Source organism: Strigops habroptila, chromosome 3, assembly GCF_004027225.2.
Source record: "Strigops habroptila isolate Jane chromosome 3, bStrHab1.2.pri, whole genome shotgun sequence".
NCBI lineage: Eukaryota > Metazoa > Chordata > Aves > Psittaciformes > Psittacidae > Strigops > Strigops habroptila.
Window position 1 is genome coordinate 31367664 of NC_044279.2, and position 19478 is coordinate 31387141.

General features: G+C 40.4%; 1 protein-coding gene across 5 annotated transcripts in view; it reads left to right on the top strand.

Moving 5' to 3' along the window:
• Positions 1 to 18857, top strand: part of PPHLN1 (periphilin 1) — a 73410-nt gene extending 54553 nt beyond the window's left edge. For all 5 annotated transcript variants that reach the window (XM_030478245.1, XM_030478247.1, XM_030478244.1 and 2 more), the window contains exon 10: positions 14720 to 18857. In XM_030478245.1, coding sequence (XP_030334105.1) covers positions 14720 to 14929 — 210 coding nt within the window. In that variant the 3' untranslated portion in view covers positions 14930 to 18857. The remainder of the gene's footprint in view (positions 1 to 14719) is intronic.
• The last annotated feature ends 621 nt before the right edge of the window (positions 18858 to 19478 follow it).

The window sequence follows — 19478 nt, forward strand, 5'->3', positions numbered from 1 at the left end:
CTTTATTAGCATGAACTGTTTTGTTAGGGGGGCAAAAAAAAAAAGTTCTGGAAGGCTGCATGAAGAGAGGAATGCCTTATTTTTCAGGATATGTTTGTACGAATAACCCTTGTCTATTCTGTATCTTTGAGAGCACATGGTAGTCTTCTATGAAGTAAGGTTAAAAGGTATATGGTATGGTACTGTTTCTTTTGGCTATTGCATTAGTGTTTGACCTTTAGCAACCTATTTTTATCTTAGGCAGTAAACTGTTTAGTTCTGCTTATCAAAAGAGACTTCACTGCTCTCTTTCCATGCTGTTCTTACCCAAAACACACTGTATCAATCCAGCATCAGTAGACTTTATCAGCAACAGCTATTATTCTGCTCAGAGATACAGCATAAAAATGTTTTTTTATATTGTAACAGTACATTTTATTCAATAAATACATTCATATATAGTCTGTGGTTTCCAGTTTCAATATCTACTTTAGATCTTTTGTATTACCTCCTTATTAGCTAATTCTTTCCCTTGATTTTAGCTGTCTGACTTGAAATTATTGTTTTGGAGACTGCCCTAAAGTGAATTATTTTAGCCATTCAAACAATAGCCTATATATGTCTAAAGATAAGATTAATATGACAAAGTATGTTTGCAGATATTAACAGATATCCTAATTATACATTTGAGGATATCTTCATGTTATCAAGGTGTTGGTGGTAATTTGAAATCTTATGAAGAGTAGTTTAGTGGAAGGGTTAACTCCTCCATACCTTTAGTTGTCTGTGTGGTTTGTGAGAGTGAAGTTCTACTCATTGTAGTGTTGGCCAGAGGTAGAACTTGCTGTATCTCTGAAGTGACCACAATTCATTATGCTGCTGGTGATACTCAACGAATCTTTAACTGCAGGCTGTTGATAGAATTGCTGGGCAGCCACTAATATGTTCTAGCTATATTTTTCATTGACTTGTTAATTTACATGATGCTTTACTATTGTTACTAGTAAATAAATACTAGTGCCATTATCAGCCTCCCTGTTTTACAGTTAGAGTAAATAAGATATTTCATGAAATCCAAGAGGACTGAGTCTAGACCTCTAGTACCCTTGCATGAGAAATAGCATAGGAATCAGGACTAGGGAAGTGATCATCCCCCTGTACTCAGCACTCGTGAGGCAGCACCTTGAATACTGTGTTCAATTTGGGGCCTCACTACAAGAAGACATTGAGATACTGGAGCAGGTCCAGAAAAGGGCAACGAAGCTGGTGAAGAGTCTAGAGCACAAGTCTGATGAGGAATGTCTGAGGGAACTGGGGTTGTTCAACTGGGCGTAGAGGAGGCTCTGGGGAGACCTTGTTGCTCGTTACAGCTACCTGAAAGGAGGCTGTACCAAGGTGGGTGTCAGTCTCTTCTTCCAAGTAACAAACTAGAGGACAAGAGAAAATGGCCTCAAGTTGCTCCAGGTTAGGTTTAGATTGGATAGTAGGTTTAATTTCTTCACTGAAAGGGTTGTCAAGCTTTGGAACAGGCTGCCCAGGGGAGTGCCTGAGTCACCATCCCTGGAGGGATTTAGAAGACATGTAGATGGAGCAGTTAGAAACATGGTATATAGTGGTAATGCTAGGGTAACAGTTGGACTCTGTGATCTTAAAGATCTTTTTCAACCTAAATGATTCTATGATTTTAAGTTTTGTCTCTTCAATACTAGAAATATCTCTTGGTATACTGGGCTGCATCAAAAGAAGCATGACCAGCAGATTGAAGGAGGTGATGAGGCACTGGAATGGGTTGCCCAAGGAAGTTGTGAATGCTCCATCCCTGGCAGTGTTCAAGGCCAGGTTGGATGGAGTCTTGGATGATGTGGTTTAGTGTGAGATGTCCATGGCAGGGGGGTTGGAACTAGACGATCTTAAGGTCCTTTCCAACCCTAACTATTCTATGATTCTATCCCGCCCCTCTACTCTGCTCTCTTGAGACCCCACTTGGAGTACTGTGTACAGTTCTGGTGTCCTCAACATAAGAAGGTCATGGGGCTGTTGGAGCAAGTCCAGAGGAGGGCCACGAGGATGATAAGAGGGCTCGAGCACCTCCTATATGAAGACAGGCTGAGAAAGTTGTGGCTGTTCAGCCTGGAGGAGAGAAGGCTGCGCAGAGACCTCATAGCAGCCTTCCAGTATCTGAATGGGGCCTCCAAGGATGCTGGAGAGTGACTTGTCATCAGGGACTGTAGGGATAGGACAAGAGGTAATGGGTTCAAACTAAAACAGGGGAAGTTCAGGTAAGATATAAGGAAGAAGTTCTTCACTGTGAGGGTGGTGAGGCACTGGAACAGGTTGCCCAAAGAAGTGGTGAATGCTCCATCCCTGGCAGTGTTCAAGGCCAGGTTGGACAGAGCCTTAGGCGACATGGTCTAGTGTGAGGCGTCCCTGCCCATGGAAGAGGGGTTGGAACTATTTGATCTTAAGGTCCTTTCCAACCCTAGCTATTCTGTGATTCTATGATTTGTTGCATCATACTGGTAGCACAATTTGTAGAAGTCAAGGATCGCATAGAGCTGCTCTAATCTATCTGAAGAATACAGAGCTAAAGCTTTCAAAAAAACCCACACAAAACAGTATTTGATGATCCCAGTTTTCTTATAATGGTCATAATACTTTTTATAAGGACTGACTGAAGACAGACTCAGAAAGAATCAAAGCTTTTCAGTGGATGCCAGAAACTGAAGACAAGCCAACACTTCAAAAAGTCATGAGTGTGTTCACATATCTTGCCAAGTTTGTTCCAAATCTGTCCTCTGTCAGTTCACCCCATCAGACAACTTCTGAAAATGTTCAGTGACACTGGAGTGAACAGGGCAGACATTCCTTTAATGAGTCTGATAGGTAACAGTTCTTGTGCTGAAATGCTGCAGCGTTGCTCAACTATCTCATTAATAAAGGCTTGTAACGAGGAAGTAGAAAGCCAATGTCCTTAGTCTCAGAAGATCTTTTTAAACGGAAAATAGACTTGTTTTTCACATGGAAAAATAGTTCACCATGAAAAACAACAGTGACTCCCAAGCTTTTTTGAACCAGCTAAACACTGTGATTCTTCAGTATTACTTATGAGCTGTAACTCAAAGTTATTGAATAATTAATTCCAAGTACTGTGGGATACAGTTAGTGGTATATCCACTGAGTAAATGCAGAACTCCTGCTACGTTTTCTTGGAACCACAATTGGTAATCACTGCCCTAAGACATATGATTTACTAACCATGAAAGACAATCTCTGCTCCTTGTGGCTTTCTCTTTGGGGACAGACATGCTTTCTATTTTTACCAATCTTGGATCGGATTTCTGCTCCCAAATTGAAATGGAAATAGCTAGAATTGTGGGAACAGATTCAGAAGGAGAGATAGTTTGGGTGTTGAATGCTAAAAATACAGAAGGAATGAATATATTTGCAGTAAGAAATGGAGCTTCATCATACAGCTTTTCTGACCTATTCCACCTCCAGCGATTGTGTTAGCTTTGTGTCTGTTTCTTTATATATTTTGTATTTGACTGAAGATACAGAAACGTTAAAACATAGATCCTGTGTGTTTTGCTTGTCTGGGTTAAGTAGCAGTTCTGAGAGTGGTCCCAGATGAGTTCACAGAGATTGGACACATTAGTAAGGCTGTAGGTAAATGTCCTCTTTAGAGGTTATCCACAGTTGCTCGTCACCTTCTCACCCAGAATAGGTGATTCCTCCCTGAAGCCCAACTGATGTGCTCGTGTGTGACCTAATTAGGCTGATAGTGCCTAAAAATGAATTTTAGAGGTAGTACTATATATTGCTGGCTCACACAAGCAAGTGAGTGAGGGTTTCTGGCATGGGGATGGTGACAGCTGGGAAGGGGGAATAGCATTTTCAGCCATCACAGCTGCATGTGGAAAAAGATACCCATCCACAAACTAGGGAGAGCTTATGGAATTCATCAAAAACATGGCCTTAATTTACTTTTTCCTTCATTTGATTTTATATTTGAAATGAGTACTGAAAGTAAATGACGAGAGTGACTGTTTAGGGGGTAGAGACAGGACCATAACTTGGACATGAAAAAAATTTGATCCGTTATTGAGGCACTAATAAAACTGATTTGTAAGGCTAATATAACGTGTGAAGTAATTCTAAACTTTCAGAAACCTTAAGTTTTAACATAAACTAAGTAATAAAACTTTGGTAATCGAAGTAATTGTTTTTTCTTCTTGCAGCTGTTGCTTTTCCTTTCTGAAAAGTTGTCCATTACATCCAGTAGTTTACTTATTTTGTATAGTATTTTCTTTATGCTGCACATGTGATAAAAAAAAACCCTAGCCTTTGACATATATATCCAAACCCACTTGAACATTTTTTTTAACCATTAAAGAAGAAAAACAAAAAGAAGTTGCTCTTTAGACAGCGATGTCTAAAGAAGTCTTCTCGCTTTAGGACTGGTTCTTAAACTCATCAATCCACTAGCTTTGAGTTTATAATAACAGTGCTGCTGCCAGTTAATCGTGCAAGTGATCTGCTGGGAGTTGCTCTCAATTGGAAAAGGGAGATTTGTTTTGCTTTGTTTTCTCTTGCTGCTTGTTTACATTGTGCCATTGAAGAAAATGCAGGTGATCCACACCTCAGGATAAAATTCTGTCTTTCCCTTTAATGAAAATGAGCCCTCAGTGCAGAATGTTGAATCTGAGAGTATTCATTGCTGAAGCTACTTGTTGAAATTGAAAGTGTGAAGACTTGTTCAGGGAAAACTAAATCACCATAAGTCACTTTCTGGTAAAAGCAAATGCATCGTTGCTGATCTTGACTGCAGCACAGTCCACGTATGTAGCTTTTAAACTACCGTACTTTCTGTACAAGGGAGACTAGTTTATCATGTAATTGTTGCCCTTAATACACAGCCCATTCTGATGAAACTTAAATGAATATTGCTTTCCTTTGTGGTTAGTGGACATAACTGAAAGCTATTAAAGCATTTTTAATTAGAGAATTACCATAGACAGAGTCTTTTGTAGATAAACTTCACCCTTCCTGTTTTGGATGGAGCAATAAGTTTACCATGGAGCAGATTTAGGAAATAGCTTTCCATCAATTCAGTGTTTTATAAATAAAAAGTTGCAGGGCGAGGTCCTTCCTTTGGCATAAAGCTGATTATTTCCTGTTTAATCCTGAACTGGTGCATTTCAAGTAATGGGATTTTTTTTTTAGCATCCGTCAGAGAGGAGAGGTTTTAGATTCTGCTTTCATTTATGGTCCTGTGAAAATCCAGTTTCTAGACTAGAGGGTCATTATAGAACAAAGATAAACTAATAGATAGGTAACTTGCTGCTCTTACAGATAATTTTTGGACTTAGCTGCACAGCTGTTTGTAGCCGGGCATTTTAAACTTATAGCTGGGTATTCTTCTATGTGAGCTGAAAACATGTCATTGATGTGTCTTTGAGAGATCGTCAGTGAGGTTTAGAAACTATTGAATTGCAATTGCAATGGATTATTTGAATTCAGATTTATCGTCTGCTTGCAGAAAGCGCACAGTTTCTGTAAGAAGAATATGTAAGAGGGAGAACTTAAACTAATACTGCTGTTTTACCTAAGGAACACAGAAGTTAATATATGAAGTAACACTACCCTCATCCAGCACATCTGTTGTAAAGAAGCCTGTGAAATCTAGGCCACACACAAACTGGTCTCCAAGGGCCTGTAGTTGGTGTTAGAATGCTGTTATTATGTGGCCTGATTGGTTTAGTAAAGAATTATCTCCAGTAAAACCATGTAACATAATAGTCCTTGCTCTCCCATGTGGGAGCTACTTCTGCTTGACTAAGCAAGACATTTCTTGAAGAAGTAATAATGCACTTGCTCTTGCCAAAACATAACATTAAATGAAGTGTATCGTCATGTACATTTTTGTTGCGTATCAATTCTTGTTCATTTAAACATCCACTTAAGGTCCTCCACTGTAGTTTTAAAAGTAGTTCAAGTAAATATATGGATTTCCTAGCAATATATTTAAAGTAAACTTCTTGTGTCTTATTGAAAACTTGTTTGTTATAATTTTAAAGCAGTGGGGAATTATTTGGAAAATTTAAGTTTTCATAAATGAAAACTCTGTTGCTGAATTTCCATATGCCAGTTTAATTGCCAGGCAGTACAAGTCATAGCAGTTTAAGGTTCATCTTGCACTGTGCTGAATACTTTGTATGTGATTCTTTCCCTGGTCACTTTGACGTAAAAGAGAACTGAGATAGTTCAATAGTTCATATGAACAGTTTCCTAAATAGTACTAACTTGGTTGGCTTTTGCTATGATTGTTCAGAACTATGTAGCCTTGCTCTGCAGATTTGTCGTTGCTAAGTGTAACTGGAGTGTAAACACTTGCTACCATTGTTGAGGACTCACTTTTTAATTGCTTTTTGTTTTTTGCTCTGCTCAGCAGGGTCATACAAAAGCTGAATGTTCCATCTTTAGATTGTTTTATAAGCTATGAGTAAATGCACCAAAATGTGTAATTTTTTGTTTGGATGGTGAAGGGAGGAAGAAAGGAGTTGAGGAGGGATGGTGCTTCTCTCCAGAGATGATTAGAGGTATGATTGCTGAGAGGCAGAGCCCTGCACAACAGAAGTCATAGGAGGATGAGGCTGACATGGGGAAGATGAGGCAGCCTGGCTTTGTTCCGACAGTCCTGCAGTCATGGCGTGCCTGAGCCAGTCATCGGCTTCTCCTGGGCTACAATGGACTCCACCCTGTGCAACCCCCACGGCTTCACTGTAATTGCAGAGGTGTCGCCAGGGGCATGATCTGAAGCAAAGGAGGATACAGATGATGTCTTGAGCTTAAACTAGAGATAGTGGTTTCATGGAAGTAAATAATTTGGTCTGCATGTTTTCTTCCCAGTGTATCACATAGCAGGGATGTGATGCTAGATGGATGTACACTAGATGATCTTTAGGTCCCTTCCAACCCAAACTGTTTTATGATTGCATGGAAAAGACCAGAGTTGTGCCTCAGGACCCAAGCTAACTCTTCAGGGTTTTCAGCCTTACATTGTACATGTAAATTCATCAAGAGAGTTTGTTACTGTAGACATAGACGCCCACCCCCCAATTTTACAGACCAGTTCCCATCTCCTTTCATACTAGAATTCTACTTTAAAATCAACCAGGAAGCCTTGCAGTGGCATTGTTTTAGACTGCATCTTCCTCTTTGAAATTAGTTTAATCAAAGGAATAAATAAAAGTGCAGGCAGGACATGCTGTGTCCTAGAAACAAGTGCTGTAGACAAGCTGAACAGAAACACTGTGGCCCCATGTGGGAGCTTAGGGCTGGGTGGCCCTAGCTGCATCTCCCAGGGGCTACCTCCCAGGCACTGCAGCTCCCAGCGCTGTTCCCTGCAGCACTATGCTCGGGCACCAGCATCCACGTTGCTAGTCTTGGTCCTCGAGGGCAAAGCAGAGCTCAGCTCTGAATTTACACTGCTTTTAAAATGATGGCTGTATCAGCATCTATTCCACATGAGGGACTTCCAGCAGACCTTTCAGTCAGGTATTTAGCTGCCAGAAATGGTGGGCTTAGATTTTGAAAGCTGATCTGGCACTTGAAACTTTCAGTGGAAAGGGACACTGAGTGCAAATAACTTTAATATTTTGCATATCTTCAGTAAGTATCAAATTAACATGAAGTTGTTCATTATTACATAGTAGATTAAATAACTTGTTTCCCCCGATTTACAATTCAATGAATATCTAATTGGTCTATAAACAGATTGATTAATGGGTACAGAAATTATTACATAGATTCAAGGCAAAACTGTTAGCGTGTTTTTAAGAAAGGAATAGAATAGGCTTGTTGATGTTTTATAATTAAAAATTATATACCACTATTGCAACCAAGTATTAAATTCATTGTACATTCATTTAGCTTTTTGTAGCCATGAAAAATAGTCCATCTTGGCTGAAAACCAATTTTAAATATCTTGATCATGAGAATTGTCTGCAAGTGGTTTAATGACAGTTCTGAGCGTTCTTTGCGCTGTAGAGCTATGAATTTATATATTATACTCATAAATATAACAGTACAATTACATTGCCACTGCAGTAATGAAAATTTCTCTGTACTCTTTCAGTAGAGGATTAGCTTATTGTACTTGAGGAGACTAAATTTCAGGTAAGTTAATAAAGCCTAATTTGCATGGTTGAGAACAATCCAAGATAGTATGTAAATAAATTAAAAAGAAGTGATTTGGAGAGAGGTAATAATTCCTTTTAAAAGATGTCTTTGACAAAGAAAATACTATGATACCAGCCGTACTGAAGTCATTGTATAGTGTTTTCCGAGTTTGACTAGGTTTACATGCATAATTATAATGCAAAATCTTACTGCGTATGCAATGAGCTTTGAGCTAGGTCTGCATTACAAAATCTTTGAGTATTGCTTGTAGTTAGGAGTACAGGAAAAATTAGACCTCATAGTCTGTCTACCCGTGTCAGAAAAACCTGGCATAGATATGGCTGTGTTAACAGAAGAGTGCTTTGTCAGGCTTACTTTAGGTCTGCTGAGGAGGGGAAATGAGAAAGTGGCTTATACCACCAGAGGGCTATACCAGCCTTGCTGTCCTGGCTTAGGTGGGGGAGCAAAAGCTGTTACCTCTGTCTAGTGTAGAGGAGCGCTGGGGCATCACTGAAGCAAGAGAGATTTCAGGCAGTTTGCTCTTTCAGTAATGGGGTGTCTGGAGGGGATGTTGTACAGCTTGCTAACTTGTGCTATACTTGTGCTCTGCAAGTTCAAGCTCTGCCTTTGCCAGAAATCAGACAGCTACCGGTGAGCATGTGGTTTCTTTCCTCCTTGCATGGGGTATTTGATACTTGTGGGAAATGTGCCCTTAGTAACGGAAAAGTTTCTGTTTTCTGAAAGATAATATATTAAATGAATACTTGCATGAATCACAGATACAAGATTGTGATTGCTGGGCATGTCGGGTCTTCTCAAGGGTGAGTTAGTATCTAAGGGTTGCAGGCTGTTTAACGTTGTTTCTGAGCCACAACCCTAACTCCTTCCCCCATGTGAACTGAGCCTTGAGGGTCTTTGGCCTTCTGGATGAGGAGCTGAGAACAGGCATCTCTGAAGATGAGCACTGACTCACAAGCACTGATGGTGGGCTGTATACATACAGTGTAGAGCTGCCCAGAGAGCCCAGAATTGCATCATTTTGCTGTGAAGGAGGGGTCCTTGTGGAGGTGAGAGAGTGTTAGATGAATCTGTAAATGTATGGAATCATAAAAATACTCAAAAATTCAGGAAATATTGTGATGAAGAAGTGCAAGGGGTTGAAAATTACAGATTAAATCACAGACATCAATTTAGTTGCTAAATCATCACATCCACTTAATGGATGTGGTCCTCATTATGCCTCGTGGTCCTGCTTGTGTTTGTGAGCAGAAGTACCACCTTCTGTGCTGAAATGAATTTGACCATCTTGCATAAAGCTGCTTGAGCATTGCATGTGCAAGTCTCTTGATGATTCCTATTCAAGAGGCTTTCATATGTGCTTAATAAAGGCAAGAGGATTAAAAAAAAGTGCCACAGTCATGCTCATCCAAAACCATAGCTGGAGAAGATAGTTAATGTTGTCTACCTTTATTTAAAATAAAACGCATTCATTAGAACAATGCCACCATAAATGAGAAGTGACAATTCAGTTGAGTCCTTTGAGGCAGAGAGGAGAAATTTGCATCTTCCACTTGCTACTCATTTGTACTTTCTACCAGCTGTGGACATGGGAGGTACAAGAGGCTAACTTGTAGCCTGGTGGGACCAGTCTTCCTGAGGGTCTTTTCAGTTGCCGGGGAACTTCTCTCTTCTTTCCCTCTTATTCAAAGGCTGATTAAAGCAGAAGCTGTGGTTTTAGCTGTCCTGAGTCACCTTGAGAAGTTAAAAAGCCTTTCTTTGCACAGACTGTAGAGCTAAGAAGGGAAAGCTCGGTGTATGGGTTGAAATAAGGATTGCGAATATCTCCATTTTAACATCTCTGTTTTTTCCTGTACTCATCCTCTTTGAATGTTGTGTCTACTCTTGCTGTTGAAATTAAAATGCTTTTTTGGCCAGGTATGCAAGACTTTGAGACCAAGATAGACCAACAAAGTTTCTGACTCTTCTGCAAACTGTAGTCGCTTGCAGGGGAGAATGTCTTAAGTTCTAGAGTTTTCTTCTTGCTGTTTATGTCGTCCAGCAGCTCTGCTGGGCGAAACACGCGGGCAGGTCCAGAAAAGTTTTGGTGAAGAAAATGGGGCTGCACTAAGCAGAGAAAGGAAATGATGTGGACTTTGTCAGTGAATAGTAGACATCTCATCAAATTAGGTATAATTTCATCCACGCCCAGAGTTCAGATTTACAGCAGAGATTTGGTGATAGTGTTTTTCACCCATCATCTGAGACATTCAGTATATTTTCTTTGGTTTAAGTTGGGACCATTTTTAGATTATCATTGCAGAAGGGATATAGTAGTCTAAGATGCAAGCAATCCCCATGAGCCTGCTTCTGCCCCTCTTTCTTCTCCATCAGAGGTTAATGCCCCAGAGCTGAGCTGGGAGAATGTGTGGTATCCTTCATCTCTTTCATGTCAGTGTCATACATTGTAATTTAAGTCACTGTTGATGGTACTTTGAGGTTAACTGCGAAACTTTGCACAGACACAGATTAGGGAATTCTCAAAAGTTTCATTCTGCCTGGTGAGTTCTAGGGCTTAATCACCTCCAACCTCAGGGACTAACATCTCCATTGCTCTTGCTAGATCTGAAAGTACATGGCTATTAGCCATATTTAAACAGTTCTAAGTGCAAATTTTGGTTTAGTTTTCTTAAATATCTAAGGAGTGTTCACTAACGTGTTGCAGGTGCACCACACCTTTAGATTTGAATCTAGACAAAGCCTAGGTGCTGTACAGAGACTGGCATGTGAAGATTTGATCTAAGTTACAGCCTCTATGCTATTATCATGTAAGAATAAAAGAGCTAAAATGCCATGAGAATAATATAAAAGTAGGCATATTTGGGATCCTCTGACCTCACAGATGCCAGATGTGCTGACTTTGGAAAACTCTTCAAAGAGAGCTTGAATTCTGCTTATATACTTCTCATTTACATGAAAATCAAGACTATATATATATATAGTGTGTGTATATAAAATAAATATAAATACATTTATGTATTTGGGAATAGAACAGCTGTTTCTGTTTCTCCTTCATCTGCTTACTAAAGTGTTACACGTTCTTTCCATTATGCTGGTGCTGTAGCTTAGGTCAGAGAATAAAAGTATGCTAGGGCCTTGGTAAATGCTCACCCCATGGCTTTAGCTGTTTTCAGGATTAACTGACGTATATATCAGACAGAATAATCATGTCGTTGATATCATTCCCTTTCTTGTTTTTCAATATAAAAATGTAATTTCTTCTTTTTCCACACATGGAACCGTTTTCAGCTTTTAGTTCCAGATGTTTACAGATGAGCTTTCCGTAGTCTGAGCTCAAAATCAGTATCAGCTGGAATTTTAAATGTAGGGTTAATTTCAAACTTTGTTGGGTCATAAGTTCTTTCAATATTCTTCTCCAACAGAGAGCTGTTTTGTTTTTTTGGAGTCTTTTCTGCATTTTTCTTTCTTCCTCAAGCATTACATTCTTGGCTTATTTTCCAGAAATATCTTCCTTCTCTTCTGTGGAGAGGGTAGATTCTAGTATGCCATGCCACCATCCTCTTTTTCAAGAACTTTGAGTGCTTTCACCCTTTTTAAAAATAGCTGATTGTACCATTGAGCTGTTAATATCTTCTGTAATTGATATTCTTGTATTTATAAACTCTACTCACTTTTTTTGCAGAAAGCAGAGTAACTTCTCTCTGAGGGCTGGTAGTTGTGCACTGACTTCAGATACAAACTGGTTTATGAAGTTATTACTACTTCACAACTGTGGCTCGCAGTTCTTTCAGTTGTGCTGATGCATCTGGTTTTAGAATTGAATCACTGAATCACATTAATTGGGGGGGGAAGTAATTTAAAAAGGGATCATCTCAATGATGCAATTTACGTCGCAGCTATACAAATAGGTTTATCAGCACAATTGAGAAGGAGGCAGATTGCACCAGCAGGATTAGGAATTGCAGCTGGGGTAGAAAGCTTGTTGAGGGAAAATTGCTCAATTATTGTTAGAGGAGCTGAGCTGTTTCCTTTGTTTTCTATTGTTAGAGAACTGCCTTCCTGCCCCACCTTCGCCCTCTTCCCCTATTTTAGGTCAATTTTTCTTTTTTTTTTTCTTTTTTTTTTTTTTTTTTAAGTCTTTTGTCACAAAGAATTGAAAGCATTTGTCTTATATGTGAAGGTGTTTAGTTTCCAGATTGTTGTGACAGCAAAGTGACTTCTGACTCCAGACACAGCGACAACAATGGCTCTCCTGATTCTCTTCTGTATCTTCTTTGGGGAAAGTTTTGAGGAAAAATGTACTTAGACTGAAATAATATTTACATGCTAAGGGTCAAAAAATTTCATCTGGATTAGTTCTTCGTGGTGTCTGAGAGAAATAGCAGGTAGCACTGTTTGCTATTAATTTGAAAACCAATTAAAAGTAGAGCATCTCCTTCAGTTGTAGCTATGGGTGCCTTCTGGTGCGGAAGATGGGATGATGTGTCTGAGTTCTCTCTTAGTGTCAGGATTTCATTCGTGCCAGTGTTGCACAGCATCCTCTGAAGACTTGACAGTTACCAGGTTGATTTACCTGTGGAAGATCATTCACACATCTTTGGTCTGACCACTTCAAAAGTGATACAATAGGACAAATAGACATGCAATAAGGAAAAAAAGAAGGGGAAAAAAAGGTTTTGAACTATTTCCCCCCAAACATAATGGCTCTGGGGAGAAAAAACCTTTCAGAAACCATTCTCTGAAGGTGCTAGGAAATGTGCTGCAAGTACTTGAAAGGCATGAGTTATCCAGAGTGAAATACCATCTGTCTGTCATATGGCTAATCAGAGACAGCAATTCTTCCTGAGCTTTTTCCTTGGAAAGAGTCAAAAAAAAAAGTAACCCAAATTTACTCTGTTTGAAGTTCTCTTAGCGTGCATCGTGGTTTACTTGCTGTAGAATGTGAACTCTGAGAGTCTGGGGTTTGTGCTGACATTTTACTACTGAAGAACAAAGCATACAAAGGGGGAAACAAACCCCTCAGAAATAATGCCATGTGCACACTGTTTCCACACTTAAGATATTTAGCTGTAGTTTGTTTTGGACTGCAGTCTTCTTTTTGGCTTCTTAATATCCATTGAAAATTAGTTTCTTTTAAAAGGTTTTCTTTTATTTGCCAACTAGCATTTGAAAAGTGGGTCTCATTTTAAACTGTTGTTGCAGAATATACCATCAGACATTTGAGAACTGTCATTATTAAAGGTATCATGTTAAATAATTGTGTTTCTGAGAATAGTTTGTGTGCAGAATGTTTATTTGTTCATTTGTTTGTTTTACTGTTCCTCTGACATGAATATGCTTGAGCTGCCCTTGGACTGGTCCTTATGAATAAAACAGTGTGGTGGTGTTTGGTTGGGGGAGGGTTCTTTTGTCTTTTTCTTTCTTTTTTACTAATGGGAAATTGCTTATATACAATTGTATCATTTGTGTGTCCACAGTATAGATAAATGTGGGAGGAAAAGGTCATGCATATCTGTAAAAAACCAAGTTCTAACACAAGCACACAATGCTAAAAGAGAATCACACTTTGAGGAATATCAACATTTTAGTTTCTCTCCCTCCCCCCAGAAAAAAATGTACAGCGATATAAAACTTACTTATCTACACTCAGAAAGCCAGTGTATTTTCTAAATGGAAATTGGCCAAAGAAGCTGGAAGACTTTGACAAGTTCCTTTTTTGGTGGGTGTTTAGATTAATAACCTTAGCTGGAACCTGAATAAAATGCAATTGCAATATAATAATATTATATAAAATACAATTTAAAAATAAAATTGCAAGGCCACTGACTGACTTTGAAAACCACCCAAGAGCACAGTCAGATGTTTGTCTGAAAAACAGTTGCAGTGATAATGAGAAGTTACTTCTCAACTGTGGTACATAACTGACTTGCAAACTCTGTGCTCCCTGCAGTGTAAGATCAGACGAGTTCATGTAAACCACTGTCACGTTTGCTCTTATCCTTAGTGGTTGAACCACCAATGCAGTCAAAGTAATTAAAATCATATTTGTCAAGGACTTCCATGAGAAAATAATATCCAACAAACATAATTTGGTGAAATCATTTAAACACAACTTGTATTTAAAGTATTAGGAGAGATTACAATCTAAGTTATTGATGCTTTGTGTGAAGACTGGGATTGCTAGACATGCCATGATTAATTTTATATATATTTTCAATGAAAATCTAGTTTAGCATTTGCACTTTGCTCTGCCATTATGTATTAAATATTGCTGCAAGAGGAACTTAATCTTTCTTTTTATGGCATTTTTTCTAATAAGAGTGATTTCTTGTATCCAGATAGTTCTGAACTACTTAAATTTGTATTAGTGCGGGTCATAAGAGAGGAAAAGGCAAATACATTTTACAGTTGAAACTCCTGTTAAATCCAATATTCTTTCTTTGGTTTGTATCTGCAGTAGCACCTAACTCAATGAGGGCTGTTGGTGTGCTAATGTAAAGAGTGTTGCATTTAATTCTTTTCTAAAATGTGTTCTTTCTAGGTCTACCGACAAGACTGTGAAACCTTTGGCATGGTGGTGAAGATGCTAATTGATAAAGATCCGTCATTGGAGAAGTCCATTCAGTTTGCCCTGAGGCAGAATTTGCATGAAATAGGTGAACGGTGTATTGAAGAACTCAAACATTTCATTGCTCAGTACGATGCTGCCAATCAAGATCTATCAGAATCCTTCAAAGAAGGCTCATACTAAGGACAAAAATATGCTTTTAGATCCTGTGCATTGTGTATGCCATAATACATAAATCTGCTTTTTGCTGGGAAAGAGGAGATCTTGCTGGGGACTTGAACCCAAGGCCTGCGCTCCTTTGTAGTAGCTCAGGTGGCTATATCTTGTTCACTGTGGTCTCCACAATTGTATTCTTCCTACCTGTACTTGTTGACATATATTCCTTTGAAAGGATGTCCTTTTCAAAAATGCTGTAAAGTGACAAACTATTTTTGAAACCTTTACACAGTTACCTAGGAAAAACTGTTCAGTCTGATGTATGTACACTTACATTTTGATGTTTATAAGTGTAACTTCAAACACTCTTTTTTATTAAAGTAACAAAAAGCAGTTCTTCATTCTTCAACTTACACAGAAATAAGTCTTGTTTTCATATATACTATAGGAAAGGAAGACTTGCAAAATTGGTAGCAACTATGATTTAAATTATTTATTATAGTTTAATTTTAAACTTCAGTTTCATTCTGTAAAATTGCACTAGGGGTTATCTCTAGTCTCTGACTGCCAGAGCAACTCTAGCTACTTGATGTAAGTGCTGTACTTTTGTTCTAATTGCAGGTTCTGCAAATGCTGTTTAAATTTTGGTGTTTTCCATGTCACGAGTCATTTCTAGTGAGCAGTATTCAAAGAATCACAGGATGGTTGATGTTGGAAGGGACCACTGAAGGTCATGTAATGCAACACCCCTGCTCAGGCACGGTCACCTAGAGCACATTGCTCAGGATTGTGTCCAGATGGCTCTTTAATATCCCCAGGGAAGGAGACTCCACAACCTCTCTGGGCAACCTACTCCAATGCTCAGTCACTCTTACAGAAAAGAAGTTCTTCATGTTCAGGTGGAACTTCCTGGGGCTTAGTTTATGCCCATTGCCTCTCATTCTATCACTTGGCATCACCAAGGAGAGTCTGGCCTTACCCTCTTGACATCCTCCCTTCAGATGCTTACACACATTAATCAGATCCCCCAGGTCTTGCCTTCTCCAGGCTGTACAGGCCCAGCTCCCTCAGCCTTTCCTCATACGAGAGGTGCTCCAGACCCTTAATCATTCCCGTAGCCCTTCGCTGGACTTGCTCCAGGAGCCCCATGTCCCTTTTGTACTGGGGAGCCCAGAACTGGACACAATACTCCAGGTTAGGCCTCACTAGGGATGAGTAGAGGGAGGATTACCTCCCTTAACCTGCCGGCAGTGCTTTTCCTGGTGCAGCCCAGGATACCATTGGCCTTCTTGGCCACAGGGGCACATGGCTGGCTCATGGACAACTTGTCCACCAGGATGCCCAGGTCCTTCTCTGCAGAGCTGCTTTCCAGCAGGTCAGCCCCAGCCCGTTCTGGTGCCTGGGGTTATTCCTCCCTAGGGCCAGGGGCAGGACCCTGCACTTGCGTTTGTTGAATTTCCAGAGGTTCCTCTCTGCCCATCTCTCCAGCCTGCCCAGATCCTTCTGAATGACAGCACAGCACCACTCTTGGGTGTCAAACACTCCTCCCAGCTTTATATCATCAGCAAACTTGCTGAGGAGGCTCTATCCCTTCATCCAGTCGTTGATGAGTAAGTTGAACAAGACTGGACCCTGCATTGACCCTTGGGGGACACTGCTAGTTACAGGACTGCAACTAGACTCTGCACCACTGACCACAACTCTGAGAGATCTGCCATTCAGCCAGTTCTCAATCCCCCTCATCATCCATTCATCCAGCCAGCACTTCCTGAGCTTGCCTATGAGGATGTCATGGGAGACAGTGTTGAAATCCTTGCTGAGGTCTAGGTATGCAATATCCCCTGCTCTCCCCTCATCTATCCAGCCCGTTGTCCCATCGTAGAAGCAATCAGGTTGGTTAAGCACAATTTCCCTTTGGTGAATCCAGGCTGACTGCTCCTGATAGCTGCCTTGTCTTCCACATGGTTAGAGATAGCCTCCAGGATGAGCTGTTCCATCACCTTACCAGGTAAGGTTGACTGGTCTGGAACTCCCAAGGTTCTCCTTGCTGTTACTGAAGACTGGGGTGACATTTGCTTTCTTCCACTCCTCAGACACCTCTCCTGATTGCCATGACCTTTCAAAGATGATCAAGAGTTGCCTAGCAAAGATGTTCACCAGCTCCCTCAGCACTCATGGGTGCATCCTGTCAGGGCCCATGGACTTGTGGATGTCAGATTTGTCTAATTGATCTCTAACCCAATCCTCCTCAAACAAGGGAAGGACTTACTTTCTCCAGACCTTCTCCCTGGTCTCCTGGGTCAAGGATTTCTGACGGCTGACCTTGGCATTGAAGACTGAAGCAAAGAAGGCATTCAGTTTCTCTGTGTCCCCTGTTACCAGAGTCATTCCTGCTCCATTCAGTAGCAGGCCTACATTTTCCCTAGTTTTCCAGTTATTATTGATGTATTTGAAGAAGCCTTTCTTCTTGTCCTTGACATCCTTCGCCAGATATTATTCTAAAAAGGCCTTGACTCTCCTTGTCGCATTTCTGCATACTCTGACAATGTCCCTATATTCATCCCAAGCAGCCTGTCCCTGCTTCCACCTCCTGTGTATCTCCTGCTTGTGTTTGAGTTTCATGTAGGATGAATTCCATTTTTTTGTTACTATTTGCTACTAAACGTTTCCTTTGTTACGTTTTTGACTGCACCTTACAGAGTGTAACTACAGGCAGCCACTGAGCAGGGAAAGGTCCCTTCTTCTCTCTCTTAAGCCTTCTCACCACTTAAGTCTCTCCCCTTAAGCCTTCTCACCACTTTTCATCCATCACTTTTCACAATTAGAAGGCTGTGTGTAATCATTATTTCTGACTTCAAGAAGGAGCAGGAATTCAGGGAGGCAACGAAAGCAAGCAGGACCGTCTCTTTAGGAACTCCACGTTGCTTTGGATTAGGTGTAATGTCAAGTTGAACCATAAGGCCCCAAATTCATCATCATTTCAAACCTAGGTGATTCTGGGTAATGTCTGGCATCCCTAATGACCTGATTGAGTGATTATAATTGATTGAGTGGTTGAGGAGGGTCAGGAGGCTGCCAGTGCTACATGATTGGTTTTCAGAGATGAAAAATACTTAGGACTCATTGGTGGTATCCTGACTGTTGGATTCTGTATGGCCTTACATGTAATGAAGTACTGTTTTTTATGAACATTTTAGGAAGGGGATAATTTGAGTCAATCACAAAGAGGTAAGTATAAGCATGATTGTTTTGTATACATTTGCATTTAGAAACGTGAAACTTTGTAAAAAGATTTCCAAAGTGCACAGTATTTTTAAATGAAAAAGTCATTGAATTCAGCCCCCTCATCAAGAGAGCTTCCAAGATCTCATTAGAATGGTGTGCAGAAAAGTAAAAGAAATGGCAGTGATTTTGCATGAACAAGGTACTGCCTGTATCACAGCACCTGACACATGCAAATCTTGATATGGTATATTAAATATGTATTGCATCAGATTCCTGAGGTGCCCGATTAGTTTTAATGTCGGCAGGGTGTGGTTTTCCAGTTGCCTTTTGTTGGTTTCTACAACAAGAGTTCACATTGCTCGAAGGAGATGACCTGCAACTTACCCTGTTGGCACCCGGCATTGTGTGGGCTGCACAGTGAGTGGGAATCAGCTCACGGATCCTACGGGATGCTAATTTGAGGAGAGAGAGAAGGGAAGAGAGGCAACCTGTTGTGGCACAGTAGTTTGACCTGACCCGCCCCTTCTGGCAGCAACCTGGTTTGCCAAGATCAGTCATGAAGCCACAAGGCAAAGTCTTCGCTGAGGCAGAAGCGTTTCACTGCTTGTCTACAGGATTGAGAGCCTCCAGGGTGTTACATCAAAGTTTCTGCTTTGGGTTGGAAATGCTAGCGAAAAAATATTGAAATTATGTTTAATATATTTTTGATTAAAAGTGTTCATTATAACTGTACAGTTTGTTAGGAGTCTCCTTTGTTAGAAGCCTGATTAAATTTACTATGATAAAAGTGTGTGATTTTCAAGTGTCCTTTTGTAAAGACCTAAGTTTACAATCACAGAACCGTATAATGTCTTGAGTTGGAAGAGTCCCATAAGGATCATCAATTCCGACTCCCTGCTCCTCACAAGACTACTTAAAACTAAACCATATGACTAAGAGTGTTGTCCAGATGCCCCTTGCACTCCAACAGGCCTGGGGCTGTGACCACTTCTTTGGGGAGCCTGTTCCAGTGACCAACCACCCTCTCAGTGAAGAGCCTTTTCCTAATGTCGTGTCTGAACTTCCCCTGATGCAGCTGCATTCCATGTCCTTGTATCCTGCTGCTGGCCTCCAGAGAGAAGATCAGCACCTCCCCCTCCGCTGCCCCCCTTGAGGAAGCTGTAGGCTGCAATGAGGGCACCCCTCAGCCTTCTCTTCTCCAGGATGAACAAGTGAAGTGACCTCAGCCTCTTCTGGTAAGTCTTGTCCTTGAGGCTTTTTACCATCTCGGTCACCCTCTGGACACACTGGGATAGTTTGATGTCCTTATACTGAGGCACCCAAAACTGCACACAGTACTCGAGGTGGGGCT